We start from the raw sequence: 20,438 nt of genomic DNA, 5'->3' as shown, positions 1-20,438 counted from the left end.
TCTCATCCAGCTTGGGCTTGCAGACACCAAAGAAAACATTCTTTGTCTCTCAAGGAATTTTCCTATTTGGATGAAGAAAGTTTATCTTAAAAATCCTATACACAATCTCTGATGATGATCATTTCCATACTGCCATCAAAATCCCAAACATTTATCATGTGTGTACCGGGCTACTGCTATGGTGGCAAACGGTTAACGCTGTACATATACTGATTATCCCATATAATTTTTTTTTGTTGTTGCAGCCTCTCACCTATGAATTGATGCCCTTTGACCCCCGGATAAATTTTTTAAAATCTAGCCATGAGGTGAGCACAGCAAGTTCCTTTCCCTGACAAGTTTCAATATATAATTGGCTTAGGAAATAATACAAGTCTGTGCTTGCCTCTGCATGTTGTGTCTTTGCGATTTCAGCAAAGATGAGTTAGGCAAAGGATGTCTGTGATCCAGGATTATATAAACATTTGAGTTGGCCCTGGCTTTTTTCTTTTTTGTTCTTTTTTGCCTTTCCAGCAAGTGTCCAAGCTGATCAGCGTTAGCTCATTCAACTTTTTTCCCTCCCCCCAGTGACGGTAGATACTTTTCTGCCATCTAGTGCCGACAGAAGCTCACGCCTGGCTCATTCTCTGAGCTCGATTGCTTCCTCCTTGCGCCTGAAAGAGTCGATCCCAGAGTCCATGCCGCCGCTGATGCAACATACTGACAGGTCCAACCGGCTTCCACTGACCACTTTTCATCTCGAATTGTGACTTCAGTCATCAAGGTAAGCGGCAGATTAAACAGTTTTGCGTAGTCGTTGCCCGATACCGGTGGCAGCTAAGTCATTCACTGGCTAAACAGAGTGTCTTGCTGTCAGAACGGTTCATAGCAAAATATGGATAGTTAGGCTAGCTATCTAGCAGTAACACATACACGTCACTCATTCAGATTCATTTACGATGACCGGCCGAGCTAATGAAGTAGCATGTTAACTGTAAGATAACTGGTTAGCGAATTGCATTTGGTAGATGGACTGCTGAATCTGAAACTCGCATTAATGTGTGATTCGATAGCTAGTCGCTACCATAGAGCTTTAGCGAGCATGATACTGAGGTCCCTCTGCCTTTGATTAGGCACAAGGCCACAAGCGCAATGGCAGAACAGCTAAACCCAGATGAGAAATTTCACCTCATCACAAGGAACCTGCAGGTGGGACACACACACACACACACACACACACAGTGGCCCTTTCTGTGGCAAAATCTTCTGTTAGATGTGGGTTTGTCTGTGTGCTAATGTGTGTTATGCAGGAGGTCCTTGGTGAAGAGAAATTGAAGCAAGTACTCCAAGAGAGAGAGCTGAAGGTGTACTGGGGTACAGCCACCACAGGCAAACCCCATGTAGCCTACTTTGTCCCCATGTCAAAGATAGCAGACTTCCTCAAGGCTGGATGTGAGGTGGGTAGACACAAGCATTGTGGTCCCACTGACCACCAATTCATATCTCTTCTCAACCTAAGTATATATATTTTGGTGTTGTGTTTTACTACACTGTAGATTAGGGATGTCCCAAACCGATCTGAAAGATTGATACTGGAGCTGGTCAAGGCATAGTTTCATTGATTGCTATCAGCTATATTAAGCTCGATCAAATTCGGATCCTTTATTTTACACCGTTGCACTCAGTCTAGCCCAGCTGTCATATAGATGTTGTAACTGACCATTATCTTCAACAAGTAGCTAAAATGTGTACAGAGTGGAACTACTTTAAATTGGAAAATGTGAGCAGCCCAACAGCCATTTGTAATGTCTGCAATGGCAGCATTTCAAAAGGCCACACAACCAATACGATTATAGCTTTATTACTTTATTTTGTTTGAAATAAAAATATAGACCGTTGAAGGAAAGCTGTGGTGTAGGCTATTGTTTTTAATGCAAAGCTATTCAGTTGTCAAGCATATCTTAAAAAAATTGATTAGTTTTACTAAATTTAATGTACTTGAAATGTGGTTTGTACTGCTGTTTTATTTAATAAAATATAAATGTCGGTTTCAGACTCAGAGCAAAAAAAAAATGTTGATGAAGACATCTACTGCTCATGTATTGTCTGCTCACCAGTGGTTTAAAATTGGTTCTGATTTTCTGCTCCCTTGCTCTTTTTCTCAGGTGACTATCCTGTTCGCTGACTTGCATGCCTATCTGGACAACATGAAGGCTCCCTGGGAGCTGCTGGAGCTCAGGGTGCAGTACTATGAACAGGTTATCAAGGCCATGCTGGAGAGCATTGGTGTGCCACTGGATAAACTCAAGTTCGTCAAAGGGACGGACTACCAACTCAGTAGGTCAGTTGTACATTCATGCTCACATTAGAGGTATGCTTTTGTTTTTGGCTCTCTTAATTGAATAATATTGCTCTTCTTTTTGTTCTTTATTAGAGAGTATACTCTGGATGTATACCGCCTGTCCTCCATGGTGACAGAACATGATGCTAAGAAGGCTGGAGCTGAGGTTGTCAAGCAGGTGGACCACCCACTTCTGAGTGGCCTGCTCTACCCTGGATTACAGGTAATAACACTGTCCTAGAGAAAGCAGTGTGGGCTTATGACTGTTTGAAGGCCTACTCTAGCCAGTTAAGCCTTGCTATTCACCTCAGTTTGTAAAATAGTTGTGTGTGCATGCTGGCATAGCCTCCTATTAATAACCTATCCAGCATTTTCATTAAATTTTAGAGTGTTATTATGAGTTGATGAAACCATAGCTGTGCCTTGTCTCTGTTATAAGGCTCTAGATGAGGAGTATCTGAAGGTGGATGCCCAGTTTGGAGGAGTAGACCAGAGGAAGATTTTCACTTTGGCAGAAAAGGTATGATTCCCTATATCATGTCATACTTCCTTCAAGCCTTTACCCTCCCCTGTATCACTCTTTTTTTACGCCTCTTGCTCCTCCTCTAATAAGTATATTAGTAGATGAGTATGAATAGATAATGTACAAGCATGAATATGGGAATGTGTTTGTGAATGTATTAGGAGCTGAATGAGCCAAAGCAGAAAGCATCTTCAATAAATACATTTATATGGCCATGTCCAAAGTCACTACAGTTAATGGATCTCCCTAGCCACAAAACAAAGAGCGTGTCATTAAGGAGTGCTGAATGTATGCCATGTGTGCTTTCCATTAAAGTAAATAATCTTTTTTTCTGTAAAGTAAATGATTATGTTCTGTAATGCAGATAAGTTGAACATGACAGGTATACAGTGAATAAGATTGGGGAGCTTTGCAACTGAGTACAACAGATTTTGTCCCTAACGAAATAGCTATGTGTTAAGATGAGATGAGTTTCCATGTCAGGAGGTAGCTTAGCAATAATAAAATAAAGAGGAAAATCCACAGAGGATCCTCTCTAAGTAATACCAGGGTGGAGATCTGTGACATTTCCCTTTTGTTTCCCTTCAGTACTTGCCCTCCCTGGGTTATACCAAGCGATCCCATCTGATGAACCCCATGGTGCCAGGTCTGACAGGGGCCAAGATGAGCTCCTCAGAGGAAGTAAGGATACATTATTTGCTAGAAGTTTGAGAGAATACCAAAGATACATTTGTATGACTTACCCTTCCCTTCATCACTTTATTATCTGTTGATAACTACAGGAGTCAAAGATTGATTTGTTAGACAAGAGGGAGGATGTGAAGAAGAAGCTAAAGAAGGCTTTCTGTGAGCCAGGGAACATCCAGAACAATGGAGTCCTCTCTTTTGTCAAATATGTCCTCTTCCCTTTACATGGAGGTAGAGAATTCATCTATGTTTCCCCTCTTATATCTCCATTTCCTTTCTTCCTTCCTTTAAACAATGAATGCAAAACATATTCACCTGAGCATTCTGTTTCAGAATTTTGCGTCAAACGAGACCCCAAGTGGGGTGGAGACAAAGTCTATACCACATTTGAGGAGGTGGAGAATGACTTTGCAGGCGAGGTACAGTACAGCCCAATTGATTTATTTTAACACTAGAACTACCAGGATTTCACTCCTACCTAAAACGAACATGGGCCGTCCAAACCCGATTTTTAAACTCTATATTCTGTCAAGATAAATATCCAGTTGAGATATTAATCCATTGCATATGCTAGTATGTCTGTTAGGAAATGAATGACACTAAAATTAACATTTTAACAACTATAATACTATTTTTAAACAATTTAAACTTCAGAGAGACATGGTCGAACTTCTATCCATCCATTATCTGAACCGCTTATCCTGCTCTCAGGGTTGCGGGGATGCTGGAGCCTATTCCAGCAGTCATTGGGCGGCAGGCGGACAGGCCCTCACAGGGCCAATTCACACACACACACACACACACACACACACACACACACACACACACACACACACACACACACACACACACACACACACACACACACACACACACACACACACACACACACACACACACCCATTCATACCAAGGTACAATTTAGTATGGCCAATTCACCTGACTTACATGTCTTTGGACTGTGGGAGGAAACCCATGCAGACACGGGGAGAACATGCAAACTCCACACAGAGGATGACCCCCAAGGGTGGACTACCCTGGGGCTCGAACCCAGGACCTTTTTGCTGTGAGGCGACCGCGCTAACCACCGCGCCACCGTGCTGCCCATGGTCGAACTTGAATAGCAAAATTGAAAAAGTGAAAATATTACCTGAAAAACAAAACGGAAAACACGTATTGCTAATCTAACAAACATAGCAAGGCCTATAAAACGTGAAATGTAAAAAAAGAACTGAAAAAAATATTGAAACTGTCCCAAACAACGACCAGAACTTAAAAAACTACTAGAATGACCATGGGTCATCAAAATGATGGCCCACAGTTTGTCAAGGCCACGGTTGTCAAGATAAATACCCAACTGAGACATTAATGCATTGCATATGTTAGTATGTCAAGAAACGACTGACACCAAAACCAACATTTTAACAACTTTAATACTATTTTTCAAACAATTTAAAACTGCCGCTATCCAATGCCTGTAAATACATCAACGCCTCGGTGGTAGTCATGGTGTGTCGGAAATGGCGTCTGTAACCAGACATGTTGGCAGTAATCAGAAATCAAGGTTAGACTATTACTGTGCACTGGACAGTAATAGTGTGTTTATAGGACAGAGCAATGAACTTCGCGAAGTAACTGATGCGACCAACACACTTTGTAAATGGTGACATGACGCGCACGATCACACGCAAATTACGAGCGGTCTTTTTGATGGCTCATGGTCGTTTTAGGTAGATCTTATCATAACTTTTTTTTTTGCAATTGATTTAAAACTCATTTTATGCAAATATATGCAATTTTAGGAGCATTCATGGAGCGGCAGGTCCGTATCTTTTTTTTTTCTCGCAAAGTTATTAAACTTTGAAAATCCAAAACCGTCAAAATGACAGCCGTTCTAGTGTTAAACAACTTCTCAAACACATTTGTGCACCTTGTGCACTGTAGCTGTACCATTGCTTTATTGACCTATTTCCCCTTGGTGCCCTTTGTCCTTCTAGATCATCCACCCAGGAGATCTGAAGGCTTCAGTGGAAGTAGCACTAAACAAATTGTTGGACCCGATCAGAAAGAAGTTTGAGGCCCCGCAGCTCCGCAAACTCACCAACTCTGCTTACCCTGACCCCTCAAAAAACAGTCAGTACCCCTACCAGCACATCTCACCATCTTTTCCCTTTACGTCTGCCGTCATCCTTCAAAACCAATGGGGCAAGCCAGAATGCTGATTTAGTGTAATATGTGTATTTGCGTGTATGCATGTACGTGATCAGAGACAGGTGGTAAGGGTGCCAAATCAGGAGGCGGAGAGGAAGATGAGCTGGTTCCCTCCAGGTTGGACATCAGGGTGGGGAAGATCATCAGCGTGGAGAAGGTAGGAGGTCAACAAATTTTACTGTTACAGGGCAACTGCAAGGTCTTTTACCGCCACAGAACTAATTCATCTGTCATTAAAAAAAAAGAATGCTTTATATCCCTCAGCTGTTCACTCCTTTTAGATTTTATCAATTTCCAAGTAGTCTTATAAGATGCGTGTGTGTGTGTGTGTTGGGCAGTCAGCTGTCTGTAAGTATAAATTGTCCCCCAGGACATGCATCATGAAAATTTAATATGCTGTTGTTCTATCAGTTCAATTCTAAAGTGCTCCAAGGCTTTTTGAACACTTCGTTACAGACTGTGATGTCGGATCAGATCTCTGTCAGATGATGTTGCATGAGGTGATGATTCATCTTTATTTTGGCCAGTCTCTTTCTCTCTGTTCTCTCATTGGTGTCTCGGTTGCATATATTTCAGCATCCAGACGCCGATTCGCTGTATTTGGAGAAGATTGATGTCGGAGAGGCAGAGCCAAGGACAGTAGTTAGTGGGCTGGTGGCCTACATTTCCCAGGAGGACTTGCAGGACAGAATGGTGCTGTTGCTTTGCAATCTAAAACCCCAGAAAATGAGAGGGGTTGAGTCTCAAGCTATGCTGCTGTGTGCCTCTGTGTGAGTATTATTGCTGTGAAAAATTCATACGTACACACAAGTGCACTTTTGTTTTATTCATCTTCTCTCTCTGATTGGCTGATTTCCAGAGAAGCGGAGCCCAGGAGGGTGGAGCCTCTTGACCCCCCTGAGGGCTCATCGCCAGGGGAACGGGTCTTTGTAGAAGGATATGAAGCAGGCAAACCAGACGAAAAACTCAACCCAAAAAAGAAGGTCTGGGAAAAACTACAGGTGGGTTCCTGTCAAATCATACAGTCTAATAGGTCAGTGTTTGCTCGAAAAGCCATGTATATAAAACTGAATTATACTTTCTGTACAGTTGGAATTATAAAACCTTTTCCTATCCACTGTTTGCAAAATTTGACTCCTACATAAAAATTTCGATTTAGAAAGTGTTTGCTTTGCTGGCATATAATATGTATGTGTGTGTGTCCTTGTATGTGTGTGTGTGTGCTTGCGTGCATATAATATGTAATATGCTGGCATATATGTTTATTATTATTTTATAAGTACATTAAATGCTAAAATGGGTTGCTACTGAAATTGTGCAGCATCTTAAGATGTTCATCTTTAAAAAAAAGTATTTAAGAACAGAAATGTTTGTAGGTTTGAATTATTGACTAATACATTTCAGGCAGCAAAACTGATTAAATTGGATCTGTTGCATTTTGGATGAATTTCTAATCATGTTCAAATGTATATCTGTATAATTTTCTCACACAGCATGTTTACACTGAAGAAACGAGTAAACGTCTGCTTCTCTGTTCCCTCTCCTAGGTGGACCTGAAGATATCAGATGAGTGTGCTGCCCAGTGGAAAGATAAGCAGTTGATGACCAAACTAGGACAGATCACATGCAAGACGTTGAAAGGAGGCAACATCAGTTAGATGCACACAGATTCCACTTACCGCTGAGCACGCGCTGTCCAGATAACCCACAACAAGAAAGCACTCATCTCATCATTATGATAACAGTAATGCTCAGACTTCACCACCTCGGCTCTTGAAGAACAAATAGAGCAAGGTTGGGCAGGGATGCCAAAACCTCAGCTGCTCGGGACCGGCCTAGACAAATTCAGCAATATCTTGCTTTGTCTTATACTAAGGAAGGGAAGTGTAATTCAGACCTGTATTATATTTAGAAATCATTCATTAAAAGATATTACTAACCAAGCTCTAATCAAAATATCATAATGCCCATTATTTATAAGGACTGTGAAGTTTTTTTTTCTTCTTACCAGGTATTGTACCCTGACAGCATTTCACTTAAACCTAGAGAATACCATTTTCCAGATATGGAAGTGGTTTATGCTCTGTGAAACCTACATGGTTGTCTCTTTTACGAGGTAAGTATAACCTCGCATAGCACAGTAATGTTCCAGAAAGCAGCTGGTAGAGAAAATCTCAGGTGTTCTAAGAAGGGAATTCATGTTACGGTACTTTTCCTGGAATTAAACTTCACTCTGTGGTGTTAATTTTCATCAGCAAATGTTGGGTCATCGGCATATCTGCCGGTCTTAAGTCATTACAACGGTTTAATTGTTGGATTTTAGACATTCGGTGTGTACAGAAATCAATTTGCCTTGTTTTATTATACGGGGTTGGTATGTTACGGTAATATACAGATAGATATCTGTATCTGGACATGAACTGTCATATCAATCAATATTGCATTATTTCCAATGAAATAAATGACAACTGAATTTTGTGATCGTGTACTTCCTTCTGACATTTTCATATGAATTGTTGAGCTAAGTGTGAAGCTATTGAGATAAGCACCTGAACATGTAATGAGTTAATTTAATATTTTTTTGGGGGGGGATTTCCCCCCCCCCTTTTTTCTCCCCAATTGCACTTGGTCAATTTCTCCACTCTTCCGAGTTGTCCCGGTCGCTGCTCCACCCCCTCTGCCGATCCAGGGAGGGCTGCAGACTACCACATGCCTCCTCTGATACATGTGGAGTCACCAGCCACTTCTTTTCACCTGACCGTGAAGAGTTTCACCAGGGGGACGTAGCGCATGGGAGGATCATGCTATTCCCTCCAGTCCCCCCCCCCCAAACAGCCGCCCCGATCGACCAGAGGAGGCGCTAGTGCAGTGACCAGGACACATACCCACATCTGGCTTCCCACCGGCAGACACGGCCAATTGTATCTGTAGTGATGCATGACCAAGCCGGAGGTAACGCGGGGATTCGAACCAGCGATCCCCATGTTGGCATGCAACGGAATAGACTTACGCTACCCGGACGCCCCGTGAGGAGTTAATTTAATCAAATTTAGCTATTTTACGCCACAGCTGTGAAGAACGAATACAATGAAACAATTTTTTTAATACTGTTTAATTTTATTTATAGAAGTAATAACTGTACATTTCATTTCTTTTTCATCATCAAAATGTATACTTTTTACGACTCACAGTAAAGTGAGTCAAAATTATTCATTGACCGATAACTTTTCTGGGTAAGGACATTTTGTGCAAATAACAGCGGGTTGGGTTTTCCACCAAATAGGTTCGGGCCAAAGTTGTATGAGAAGAAGATCCTTTCACATCCTTGAAGGAAAAAGTGGCCTCACACTAATTCTACTCCAGTGTATCAATCATCCAAGGCAGATCTTTACATCCACAGCTCCAAGATTGGTATTCAAAAAGAAAATATTTAATAAATGGAAGCCTTTCTTAAATATTTTATATTTGATAGGAGATGACTGGCAGTGCTACCAGTGGAAACAGCCACACATGAATAAATAGCATAGAAGTAATATTGGTCTTAAGCAGCTAATTTAAGTTTCTACCATTGTATCAACCGGAAAGCTTTTTTTTTTGTCTAAATCTTAACAGCTTATCTACTGAAACTACAAAAGTGCTTTCCCCCACCTTGCAACTGGCGAGTCATCTCTTTTGTTCTGGTGAATTTGTGTCATCTGTCTCTCAAGTACTAATACAGACAATACCTGGTCTGAAATTGAGTATGATGGGTATTTTTGAGCAGATTAAGTATTTTATCAGCTTTGCAACTGAATTATAAACAAGGATTTCCCATCTGATAAAGGTCCTTGTGCTGGATGCCATTGTCTGCTTCTTTTTTGTGTGTGTGTGTGTGTTATCAGAGCTGTACGAATCTATATTAGATTAGTGAACATTACAGAAAACGAAAAAGACTTGTAAGTGGAAAATAACACTAGTAGACTATCGTCAGCTTTTACGCAGAAAAGCTTGGCTGAAGATTTGCTGACTTTTCTGAGCTGCAGTGACAAGTCGAACCTCTGGGAGGCGCCATTTCTTATGGCAAAATATTTACAAAACCCACTTTAAGACACAATTTCATCCTGAGGGGCTTTTGTAAAAGAGGAAACTCTTGCTTAGAAAAATACTCCAGAACAAAGCTATTTTAAGAAATTCGGACCAACACGTTTTTGTTTTTGTTCTGTTTTGTTGTTTTTTTTTGCATAAATACGCAGTAGGGCCATAATAGGCTAAGGCTTTTGGAGAAGACATTGCACACGAAAACACCCATAGATAGTTGAATTAAATGTTTCAGAATTGCGTCCACTTCTTGTCTCCTGCTGTTGTTTGTCTTCTACTTGCTTTATTATTGTTCCTCCATTCCTCCGGTTTGAGTTCAGTCTTTGCTCTTTTAATGTCTTTTTCAAAATAATGTTTCAATTGTGTCTGATGTGAGTGTTGTAGCTGAAGGGGGAGACACAAGAAAAAGTTAGAGATGAGGGTACTTCCAGGATATAGTTACACTAACAGACACAAGGAGCATTCAGTCCTCCGGTCTAACTCAATTAATTAGACAAGATCATGAGCTCGAGGTTAAGGCAGTTTTAGGCACATATGTGTGCAGTGTAACTGTGTGTGTGTACATGTAGCTCTGTCCTTGTATAGACAGTACAAGACATGCTCAATCTAAAGTGATGTAAAACTGCATGGCTACTCAAAAGCGTGGTAATGTGGTATTTGCATCCTGCCTCTTCATGACAAGAGACTGGCACGATTGCTATTGATCTGCTGTAGCGCTGAATCATCCTTCAATGAGTTTGTGGGCTTTACACGTAGCATTGCATCAGCGTGCTGAAAAATTGTGTTTGAAAGGAAATATCACCGCTAATAATCTCCACAACCAGTAAGTGGCGATGGTCTATTTATGCTTTTAAAACTGTAAGCGCTTTGGTGCAATTCAATTTGGCAGAGAAATCAAAATTCTCCTGTCAAGGGAGCTGTTCTGTGTTGCCCACATGTACCAGTATTCATTGCACAAGTTTCTCAACAGCGGAAGTTGGAAAATGAACATTTCAGCCAATCAGCTTTGTAGTTCTTAAATCACTAATGTCGATGGATGATGTAAGTAAGCCAGTTGGCTATTGTGAGCTACACTGATATAGACAACATTGGTAAGAATTGTGTATTTTACAGAGATGCCACCACTATGATTAATGCATGAAAATAAGGCTGAAATCTGACAAAATCTCCCTTTAAAAAAACTCCCATCTTTCATATTTTGGTGTACTCGCAGCTTTGGCTTGTTTCAATTAATTGAATTAATTCAAAAACATCAACTTAATTCAGCAAAAAAAAAAAAAAGAGTACAAAATTAAAAAAAAACTCCATGAGGTAAATCAACCATAATTCTGTTTGGAAATGATGTTACTGCTCTTACTTCTTGTCTCCAGTGGAAGTGGATTTTGGCCAGCAGGTTGTACTTTTCCTATTGCCCCATTTGCTTCTATATCCAGCTCCATCTTTTCCAAACAAGGAGGAGGTTTTTGTGAAGGATTGGTGCTTCCATGGACTGGTTTCTTTGCGACAGGAGGTGGAATCTTTACAACCTTCACCCCACCAATAGGGAAAGCAGTGGACTTTGATTGGTCAGAGACCTGCATGAGCTCTGCAGCCAAGCTTTGTTTAAGACTGGCCTGAGTTTCAGGTGTGGAAGCAACTGGTGTTTCTATGACAACTTTTTTCGTACTCCTTGAGAATATAAAGCTGGCAGTGGAGGCTGGAGACTTGTGCATGTCACCCCCTTCGGGTGACTTGGGCGATGAAGCCCCAGGTTCAGTGATGCCGCTGTTTGCAAGTGATCTCACACCAAGTCGGGATGGAAGACCATCTCTTGAAGACATAGCTGCGGTTTTCATGCGGATGGCCTCCTGTAAGCGCACAGATGGGGCATTCAGTGTCACAGAAGATGTTTTTACCATTTGAGGCGGCGATTTAATGGACAGCGATTTGCGTATGGGCTTTTGTGGAACCCTTTGAGATCCTAGGGTTGAAACTGGGCAAATCTCCTGAGCTGGGACTCCCCCGTTTGCTGGTTTGCTGTCCTCTGTGGGGGCTTTCACCTGATCTTCAACCATGTTGACTGATCTGAGACGCACCATCTGAAGTAGCGAGGGTGTGACCAGAGGTATGTTAGCATCCTCTTTGGGAATGGGTGCACTTTTGTGTCGGGATAGGAGCTCCTTGCTCCTGGTGTCACGGTTTCCCAGACTGGGTTGCCTTCTGAAATTCCCACCAGGGGCTTGTTTATCAGTTGGTGGAGGGGGTGCTAATGGAACACTTATTGGGGGTGGAAGTGGGGAACTGACAGGGGGTTCAGGGGGTGTTTGGTCTTCAATTTGTACAGGTGATGGCAGGGAGACACTGCTGTGGGCCGCTAAACAAGAGCTTGATGGTGCCATTAATGATACAGGTGGTGGTGGAGGAGGAGCCTCAGTTGGTGGTGGTGGGACATCCTCTAATAGAGATGAAACATTCTGTAATGATCTGCAAGCATTGTCTATATCAATGGTGTCATCTTTGGAACCTGGAAAAGCCTCTTCTGGTCTTGTCCCGTCCAGTAAAGTTTGGCTTATTACTACAGGTATCTCTGCATTGTCTCCATTAATACCTTTCTCAGATTCAGTGCATTCTTTCACTGTCACTCCCACTTCCTCTACAGCCACAACAGGCTTGCCTAGATCATCCATCTCTGTGTTGCAAATGTCCATTACATCTGAGAGACTGTCTGTCACAAAGGGAGGAGGAGGAGGAGGAGGGAAGTCCATCTCATCCACTCCATCAAAGACTGAGTCCCCTTCTAAAGGAGGTGGTGGAGGTGGCCAGCAAGACTCTGCAATATGGGCCTCCTCCTCCTGTACATCTTTTAATTCCTCAGGGGGAGGGGTGGATACAGAGGAGGGAGGTGTCTTTCTGGAGGGAGGTGGTGTAGGTTGGTAGGAAGGTGGAGGGGAAGGTGGAGGTGAGACTTTACTAACTTTTGGAGCATTTGTAGAAAGCATCTGCATGGATGTTGCCTCACCTCTGTCCATCTCAACCCAACTCTTATCAATTAGAATCTTAACCTCAGCTTGTGATGAAGTCATGGGTTCCTCGGGTAAATTAACTTTGGTCGTGACACTGCCACACATTGCCTGCCTCTGTCTATCTGTTAATCCCAGCATGGTTTTCTTCATGACAGGTGGGGGATCTTTCTTTGGCATTGTCTCTTGACTTTTAGTGTCCTTGTCCAATGGGTTACCACTCTGCTCCTCCTTCTGAACTTCCAAATTTGCTTCCATCCTCTCTGGGATTGCCTGCCTTTCTTCTTCTGTACTTGGATGTTCCTTACCCTTAAGCTCCTGACTGATACTTTCTGTCGCTGGTGCTAAGAATGTGTCAGGCTTTTCCTGAAAGTTGCTTCCTTTGCTTTCTGAATGTTGTGTGACAGGTTTCTCTAGAATTAACTGTTTTTCAGCTAAACCTTGTGACTCTTTGCTTACAGCAGTCTGAGTTTCTGCCTTTTTAACTGTGCTGTCCTTCATCTGCGGCAGTACCTGTTGCTGTGTCTGTCTGTTGACATTAGGGCAAGGCCCACATAGGAGCTCAAAGGTGTGGCTGTTGTGAGCCCATGTTTCTGGAGGAGGAGCACAAGGGGCTTTAACCTTGGGAGGTGGTGGAATGTTGAACAGCTCTCTGATTGAATGGGTTGCCGAAGAGGAGTTTACTTGTATACTTTTCTCTGCCCCTGCAATAGAGGGAGGAGATCCCTGTTGAGGTGGACTAGGGCTGCTAGCTGAGGCGTCTGTATTGACAGGCTCAGAAGTAGTAGATGACAGAGAGGTAAGAGAGGAGGAAGCTGAAGCTGCAGAAGATGAGGCCCGAGACCCTGATCTCTCTGGTTTGACTGGTTTCTTTTTCTGTTTGGCTGGGGAGGTGGGGGGGATCCCTTTGGGGGAGAGGATTGGGGTTCCACTCTGACTGGAGTAGCCACTGGAGGGCGACATGGTCCTTTCAAATTTACCCCCTTCAGAGAGTGTTTTCTGTGGGGAGGAGCTGCTGGATTCTGACTGGGGCTCTGCAGGTCCTCCAGTTCCACCCGAGGAGCCCTGTGAGGGGGTGAAAGTGGTGGATGATGCTGCTGATGTGGAATCATCCAGACAGTTCGGCCTAGGGGAGTTAGATACAGATGCTGGAGTGATATCTGCAGTGACCAATCTGCCCTTATCGTCTGATAAAACATCCTTCGTGGATGCTTTCACCTCTCCAGGGACAGAATCACTGAGGTCTTTGACATCCACCAGATCTCTTGAGTTCTTTCTCATTTTGTTACTGTGCAGAGAGTTGGTTCTTCGCGGAGGAGCTGGTGGAAGCTTGTTTTTCATGACAGAAAGACTGCGAATGAAAGACTGGCTATTCTTCATACTCTCTCCTGCAGTGGCTGACCCTGAAACACCAGAATCAGTTCCCTGGCCCTTTCCACTGGGGCTGCTGACCCAGCTAATGCAGCTATGAAGACTTGCATGGACCTGGTCTCCTCCAGGCAGCACTGGCTGGCTTTCCTGCCCAGTGATGGCCACTGTCTGTGGGTTGCCACTGCCTGTGCTCTCCTTTGAGGAGATGATGGAAGTGTTTGAAATAATGGTCTCAGAAGACCGGGATTGGCTCCAGTTAGATCCTGAAACTGATGTGGGCAGTGGTGTGGAATTATGGGAATTCTCAACATGGGAATCATCTCCATCTGATTTCCTTGACAACACGGGGCTAACTGATGAATCCCCAGATGTCAAGCTGTTTTTGCTCACAGTGCGAATACTTCCACCACCATGGTTACTGCTGCTTCCACGGGTCTGGCTGCTGCTGCGGTCAATCTGGATGACTTCAACGGATGCCGGCAAGACAGCGTTAGGGATGATCTTAGACAAATATGTGGCCTGAGGGGAGATGGACATGACTGGACCCTAGAATGAAATGAAAAGGAAATTTCATGACTATGCTGCAGACACGTCAAGATGGAATCATTAAATTCACAGTTGGTACAATGGCATGACAATTAATAACAGAAATAAAGAGGCTTTATTGATAGTTGTGTCCAGATGAACTGATTCAACTTTCTGTGGTTTATTGATAGTATTTCTGCAGCCATAAATTTTATGAGGAGTCTTTGAGGACATCTCTCATCCCTTGACTAGCTCAGTCTAACCTGGGGCTCCTGGAGAAGGGTAAACATGGTGCAGGGAGAGGAAGAGGAGGTGGTCATTCCAGGCACAGCGAGAGACTTGGGCCGCTGAATGGAGAGAGGAAAGAGACCTGAGCCAAAGTCCTGGTGACTGAAGGGCTGCTCATTCTGGTAGATGGCATGCAGATGGTGCCTCAGCAACTGCTCTTCTCTGGTTGCCTGCTTAGGATGAGAGAGAAGAGAAAAAAATAAAATGACAAAGGGCAGTATTTAAAGACTATGTGAAACGGCATTCAGAGTGTATCCTGCCTCCGTAATGTGACGTATTTCCAAGTAAAACAGGGTATTAGAGTGGGACAAAGGAAAGTGATTTGATCCTTTAGGATTTGATTGGATTGTGCAAAACATTTTATGATATTATTGGTTGGAATGATGCTCGCCCCCCCGCTCGGACTTTATGACGCAATCACAAAAATGTGACTGTTCTAGAGGAAGTTAACGTGATTAGTTTTTGAAGTAAAGTTGAATTTTTGTGACTTAATTTTGGCATACGTTGTTGAATAGGTGCATAGTAGAATGAGAAAATGAACTAACAATGTAAATAAAAGTCAGCTTTCATTTTGCCTTGTCTTTAATGACAACAAACAACTGTGGAAAATAGAGGAAGACATGAAGAGAATAAGGTAGATATCTGTTAAACTTCACTCAAATGAGTTATCAACCCGTTGAATAAACTGATGTCATAGGTGATACAAATGTGGTGTGAAATGATTTTGGGGAAAATCTCACCTCCAGATCAGAGAGGTGCACCCTTGCTCCCTCCTGACTGGCGACTGGAGTCTCTCCATTAATGGTAGGGATGATGACAGCACTTGTTTGGCCATCACTATCCTGCCCATCACCATTTGGAAGCTGGGTAGGAGCGACCTGCTGGAATGTAGAGCATCTGTGTAGCGCTGCAAAGACAAAGAATGGACGTCAACACAGTTAAATAACCAAAAAATGCATCATCAACGGTTTGCCTCGCCATGTTGATGCTGTGAACTCACCGAGCTCTCTCTGGACCTGGCTGGGTATACCCATGATGGTGGTCCTTCTGCTCCTCCTCCTGCCTTTATCTAACCTCTTCACTGGGTTTGGAGGCTTGAATGTGGAACCTAGGGGGAAAGAAGATGAGGCAATTTTAAACAATTTGGAAAGATTTGGGTTTGTGTGTGTGTGTGTGTGTGTGTGTGTGTGTGTGTGTGTGTGTGTGTGTGTGTGTGTGTGTGTGTGTGTGTGTGTGTGTGTGTGTGTGTGAATGTCTTTATGCATGCTCAGTAATCCAGTTAAGAAAATCAAGGAAGGTTGAATCAGTTCAACTGGATACAACGTTTATTGAGTGGAGGGCAACATGGTCCTTTCAAATTTACCCCCTTCAGAGGGTGTTTTCTGTGGGGAAGAGCTACACTGGAGTGATGACACGTAGTATCTGTCAATAAACGTTGTATCCAGATGAACTGATTCAACCTTCTTTAATGTGTGTGAAAATATGTTCAGTCAGGGAGGAAAGGATGAAACTCCAGATAAATGGGTAAAGGTGAGGCTGTAAGAAATGTTACAGCCTATATGTGGAACTAGAATTTCCAGAGCATTTCAGATGACATGTTGGAAATATGGATCAGAATACTAATAAAATTTGAGCGAAACACACAGACAGAGGAAGCGAGAGAGAGAGAGAGAGAGAGAGAGAGAGAGAGAGAGAGAGAGAGAGAGAGAGAGAGAGAGAGAGAGAGAAGTGAGACAGAAGAGAGAGACAGAAGAGAGAGAGAGAGAGAGAGGGAGAGACAGAGAGAAGAGACGACAGAGAAGCAAGAGTGAAGAGAGAGACAGACAGAGAGCCAGAGAGAGAGAGAGAGAGAGAAAGAAAGAGAGAGAGAGACAGAGAGAGTGTTATTGTGTACTGTCCAAATACTTGGACAAATTGCACTTTGATGCTTTGGCAACGTTGTTTTTAAAGCTTTCATGCCAATAAAGCCCTTTGAATTGAATTGAATTGAAAAGAGAGAGACAGAGAGAGAAAAGAGAGAGAAGAGAACGCGAAGAGAGAGAAGAGCGAGAGAATTTAATTTTTAAAACAAGTCTTTATTTAACAAAAAAAAAAAGATAAAAAAACTGACTTGAAATCTTTTTAACAATATAAACAATATTTGTCAAATTAAAAACACTCAACATGCATCTTTTAACAATCCCAAAAATAATCATTCCACAACAACTCAAAACATAAAAAAACCAGCTCATCCTCTCTGGTTGAACACAGCACCCCCCCATAACACCACATGGTTGTGAATTTGTCTAGATCCTCCACTGCTTTGTAGTAATTAAAATGTACCCTTATCCTGGCCTTGACCATCCTGCTAAACAACGGCTCAATGTCACATTGTACACACTCCTCCATCCTTTTTTCCCGGCTCACATAAACAGCCATTTTTTTGTCTGCCCTGCAATGAAGTTCAAGAGTTGGCATTTAAAATTTTACACATTGGCTGTATTTGAAACCAAAAATAAAATTCTGTTTTGCAAAAACTTTCCCAAAATAATCTAAATAAATGTTCTAATAGCAGAAACGTAAGCCTCAGAGAGAGAGAGAGAGAGAGAGAGAGAGAGAGAGAGAGAGAGAGAGAGAGAGAGAGAGAGAGAGAGAGAGAGAGAGAGAGAGAGAGAGAATGACATGTTTTGCCTCCCAGCTATAACATGACAGGAAGCTGCAGTGCTGTCCTTGGTTGCCCAGACACTCCGGTATCTAAAAACCTACAAATGTTTGTGCATGTGTGTCAGCGTCTTTGCATCTCACATTCCTCTGACTGATTCGGTGCTATAAAAGCACTCTGCCTGGAATGAAGATGTGCATGTTAAACATGTCTCTGAATCACCTGCCCGAAAGATGAGAACTTACAGCGCCACAGCAGATCACAGTACTTACATTTAGGTTATTGTAGCAGCAGAGAATGCAGAATATATATATATAAAAATAAGAGAGTGTAATAGTGTTTTTAAGGATTCAACTAATTATACCGATCACAGCAGACTGAAATGAATAAAGTAGATAAATTGGCACAAGTGCAGCCTAAACAGAGAACAAAATGCATTCACAGACAGAACGGCTATGAATGGGTTGAAATACTATGACATCAAATGGGATGTGAACGCTTACTTTCCCATTCTCTTCGCACACACACACATACATACACACACACATATGTACATACATACATACATACAGACATACATAGCTGTACTCTACCTTGGCGGGTTAGCACAGGTCTGGTAGAAACAGCTGACACAGCAGTAACTGAATCCCCGATGGACACGCCGGACTCAGGAGAGCTGCCTCTGTCCTTGGAGCTGGTGTCCTGCTCTGGCTGCAGAGTGTCTGTGGACTGCAGGACACACACACACACACACACACACACACACACACACACACACACACACACACACACACACACACACACACACACACACACACACACACACACACACACACACACACACAGTAATATGGGCTAGAGATCAATAACAGTAACACTGGTCTAGCGGTTTGGAAAACAGGGAAACATGATAAGTCATATACAGAGCTTCATCGTACTTACAGCGATGCTCTCATCATCCGGAAAGTTCATGCCATTGTTTTCTGTGTGAACAGAAATTTTGACACTTCAGACACCTTAAAAAGAGTCTAAATTACCTCACACTTCGTCCCCCTTTGCTTGGGCCATGTACTAAATGTATAGCCTTGGACATTATTCATGTCTCATGTGTGCAATATGGCTATGTCTACGTGCAAATAAAAGACGCCATACAACATACTGCATGCACGTTTAACCGCCCCACATGAAGTCCTCCCTATGATGCTATCCCACCAAATGGGCCTGACCTTCCTGCTGCAGTATCTTGAGTCCCTCCTGGGCCTCGGTGTGCAGGTCCTCCAGGTACTGTGGCCTGCTGCCCTCGATGAACACATTCTCCTGGTAGTGCTGGGAGGCCGTGTAGAGGACTGCCAACCTCCTCTGGTCTTCGTTCCCCTTGGAGCCAGCTAACGGGAGGAAATGAAAAAGAGTGGGAGAGAGAAGGGGGTTACGGGAAGCGAGTGAGAGGGGAAAGAAAGGAGAAGAGAAATCTTTTATCCCAACCCCTACAGAAAGATATGGAACTGACATAGAAGGAATATTTGATATTGAAATGTGCCTCAGATGGTTGAAAGCTTTGTGCGTTGTACGTGTTTTACTGTTAATAGACTGCTATGAGGTTTTGAGGGCCCAGTATTATCCCAGAGTGACAGTGCTTCAACATCATCATGGTCGATCTAGCAGAGTCATGCTGACTGTCTTCGCTCTCTGACCATAATGAGGTTTAATAGCAGCCTATTCCTTACTCTCTCTGCCTCTCTCTCTTTTTTCCTTTTTTCTTTTTGAGTCCTGGCTTTTACTCGTCCATCTTCCAGCCAGCATTCCTAGATATCCACAATCCATTACTTTATTTAATGCTGCTCTTCTAACTCCACTCCATGTTTTCATTGCTCCATAAACGTCCTTCCTTGTTTCTTTGTCATACCCTGCCGTGTTTTGGCTTTGTCCAGGATAATCAACAGTTGGAGAAGACAGAGTATTTTTTGTTGAGACGGATCTCTGTCACTGTTTACTTGTCCTCTTAGGACAACCGCAAATACACACACTCACTGGGTGTGTGTCTGCCAAGACTCTGATCAGCTTTGCAGTGGGACCATGTGCTTCCACCTGTGAATACATCAGTGCACCTTTGACACAGCACACACTTGCTACTTCCAATCCCTTCAGCCAGGTAGCTTGGTAGGCAACTGTCCTAGACCTGATCCGGGCCCCAGAGAGGTAAACTGAGAATGGGGTAATCTCCAGCAGTATCTCTCTTACCCCTCCAGGGGATTAGATAATCTGGATTGGCCTCAGATAAAGACGTCACCGGACCCCTGCTGCGGGGCCTCCTGCATGGGAACTAGAATGAGAATTCAAAATGTCTTTGCTTCAGTTGCCATGGACGACCGATGACTCTGGAGCTTGAACAGCAATATAGGACCGACTCAAAGTTGCATTTCCCCAACCATCATTTAACTCCCTGACTCGGCTATTTTAATTCCCATTTTACTCGGGATTAACACTGAATTGGATATATACCCTCAGGTTTTGGTGGATTTCCAAGGATCTAAACAGTGGAGTGACGGCAAAAAAAACCCCAAACAAAACAAACAGTGTAAACAAAATTGGGTCATGCAGTTCTGCAGAACACTTTGTTGGTTGCTAGCATCCATACATCATACATTGCAATGGGTCCCCTTCAGAGAACATGACCTGTGGAAAAGCACTCCTGTAGAGTGGCTGTGAGACCTTCAGTCGCTCCTGCTAAGTAAAAATCAACAAGGTGTCCCCTTTCCCCTCTTTGTCACCTCAAACACTGTGGCTCTCAGTCTTACC

The 20,438-nt window shown here is 43.0% G+C and overlaps 2 protein-coding genes across 2 annotated transcripts in view; one reads left to right on the top strand and one right to left on the bottom strand.

The window, feature by feature from the left end:
• The first annotated feature begins 626 nt into the window (after nucleotides 1–626).
• yars1 (tyrosyl-tRNA synthetase 1) lies at nucleotides 627–8,209 on the top strand. The gene is made up of 14 exons (XM_056298584.1): nucleotides 627–763; nucleotides 1,113–1,188; nucleotides 1,290–1,436; nucleotides 2,145–2,320; nucleotides 2,414–2,543; nucleotides 2,760–2,840; nucleotides 3,432–3,524; nucleotides 3,626–3,761; nucleotides 3,864–3,949; nucleotides 5,528–5,663; nucleotides 5,798–5,898; nucleotides 6,318–6,511; nucleotides 6,601–6,742; nucleotides 7,289–8,209. Exons 2-14 carry the CDS (start codon nucleotides 1,132–1,134, stop codon nucleotides 7,397–7,399), a joined length of 1,590 nt encoding a protein of 529 aa, XP_056154559.1. The 5' UTR covers nucleotides 627–763; nucleotides 1,113–1,131; the 3' UTR covers nucleotides 7,400–8,209.
• Nucleotides 8,210–8,576: 367 nt separating this feature from the next.
• Nucleotides 8,577–20,438, bottom strand: part of kiaa1522 (KIAA1522 ortholog) — a 54,171-nt gene continuing 42,309 nt past the window's right edge. Inside the window, exons 2-9 of the mRNA XM_056297991.1 lie at nucleotides 18,869–19,027; nucleotides 18,585–18,625; nucleotides 18,236–18,371; nucleotides 16,002–16,109; nucleotides 15,742–15,908; nucleotides 14,977–15,174; nucleotides 11,176–14,734; nucleotides 8,577–10,202 (exon numbers count right to left, since the gene is read on the bottom strand). Of these exons, the coding sequence (XP_056153966.1) occupies nucleotides 10,162–10,202; nucleotides 11,176–14,734; nucleotides 14,977–15,174; nucleotides 15,742–15,908; nucleotides 16,002–16,109; nucleotides 18,236–18,371; nucleotides 18,585–18,625; nucleotides 18,869–19,027 (4,409 nt within the window). The 3' untranslated portion in view covers nucleotides 8,577–10,161. The remainder of the gene's footprint in view (nucleotides 10,203–11,175; nucleotides 14,735–14,976; nucleotides 15,175–15,741; nucleotides 15,909–16,001; nucleotides 16,110–18,235; nucleotides 18,372–18,584; nucleotides 18,626–18,868; nucleotides 19,028–20,438) is intronic.

The sequence above is a fragment of the Lampris incognitus genome, chromosome 18, assembly GCF_029633865.1.
Source record: "Lampris incognitus isolate fLamInc1 chromosome 18, fLamInc1.hap2, whole genome shotgun sequence".
Lineage (NCBI taxonomy): Eukaryota > Metazoa > Chordata > Actinopteri > Lampriformes > Lampridae > Lampris > Lampris incognitus.
Note: the sequence above shows the minus strand (reverse complement) of the source record. Positions and strands in the feature narration are given on the sequence as shown.

Coding starts and splice junctions, on each gene's coding strand:
- yars1 (XM_056298584.1), top strand. CDS start 1,132: ATGGCAGAACAGCTAAACCCAGATGAGAAATTTCACCTCATCACAAGG. Junction 1,189..1,289: donor TCATCACAAGGAACCTGCAG/GTGGGACACACA, acceptor TGTGTTATGCAG/GAGGTCCTTGGTGAAGAGAA. Junction 5,899..6,317: donor AGATCATCAGCGTGGAGAAG/GTAGGAGGTCAA, acceptor CATATATTTCAG/CATCCAGACGCCGATTCGCT.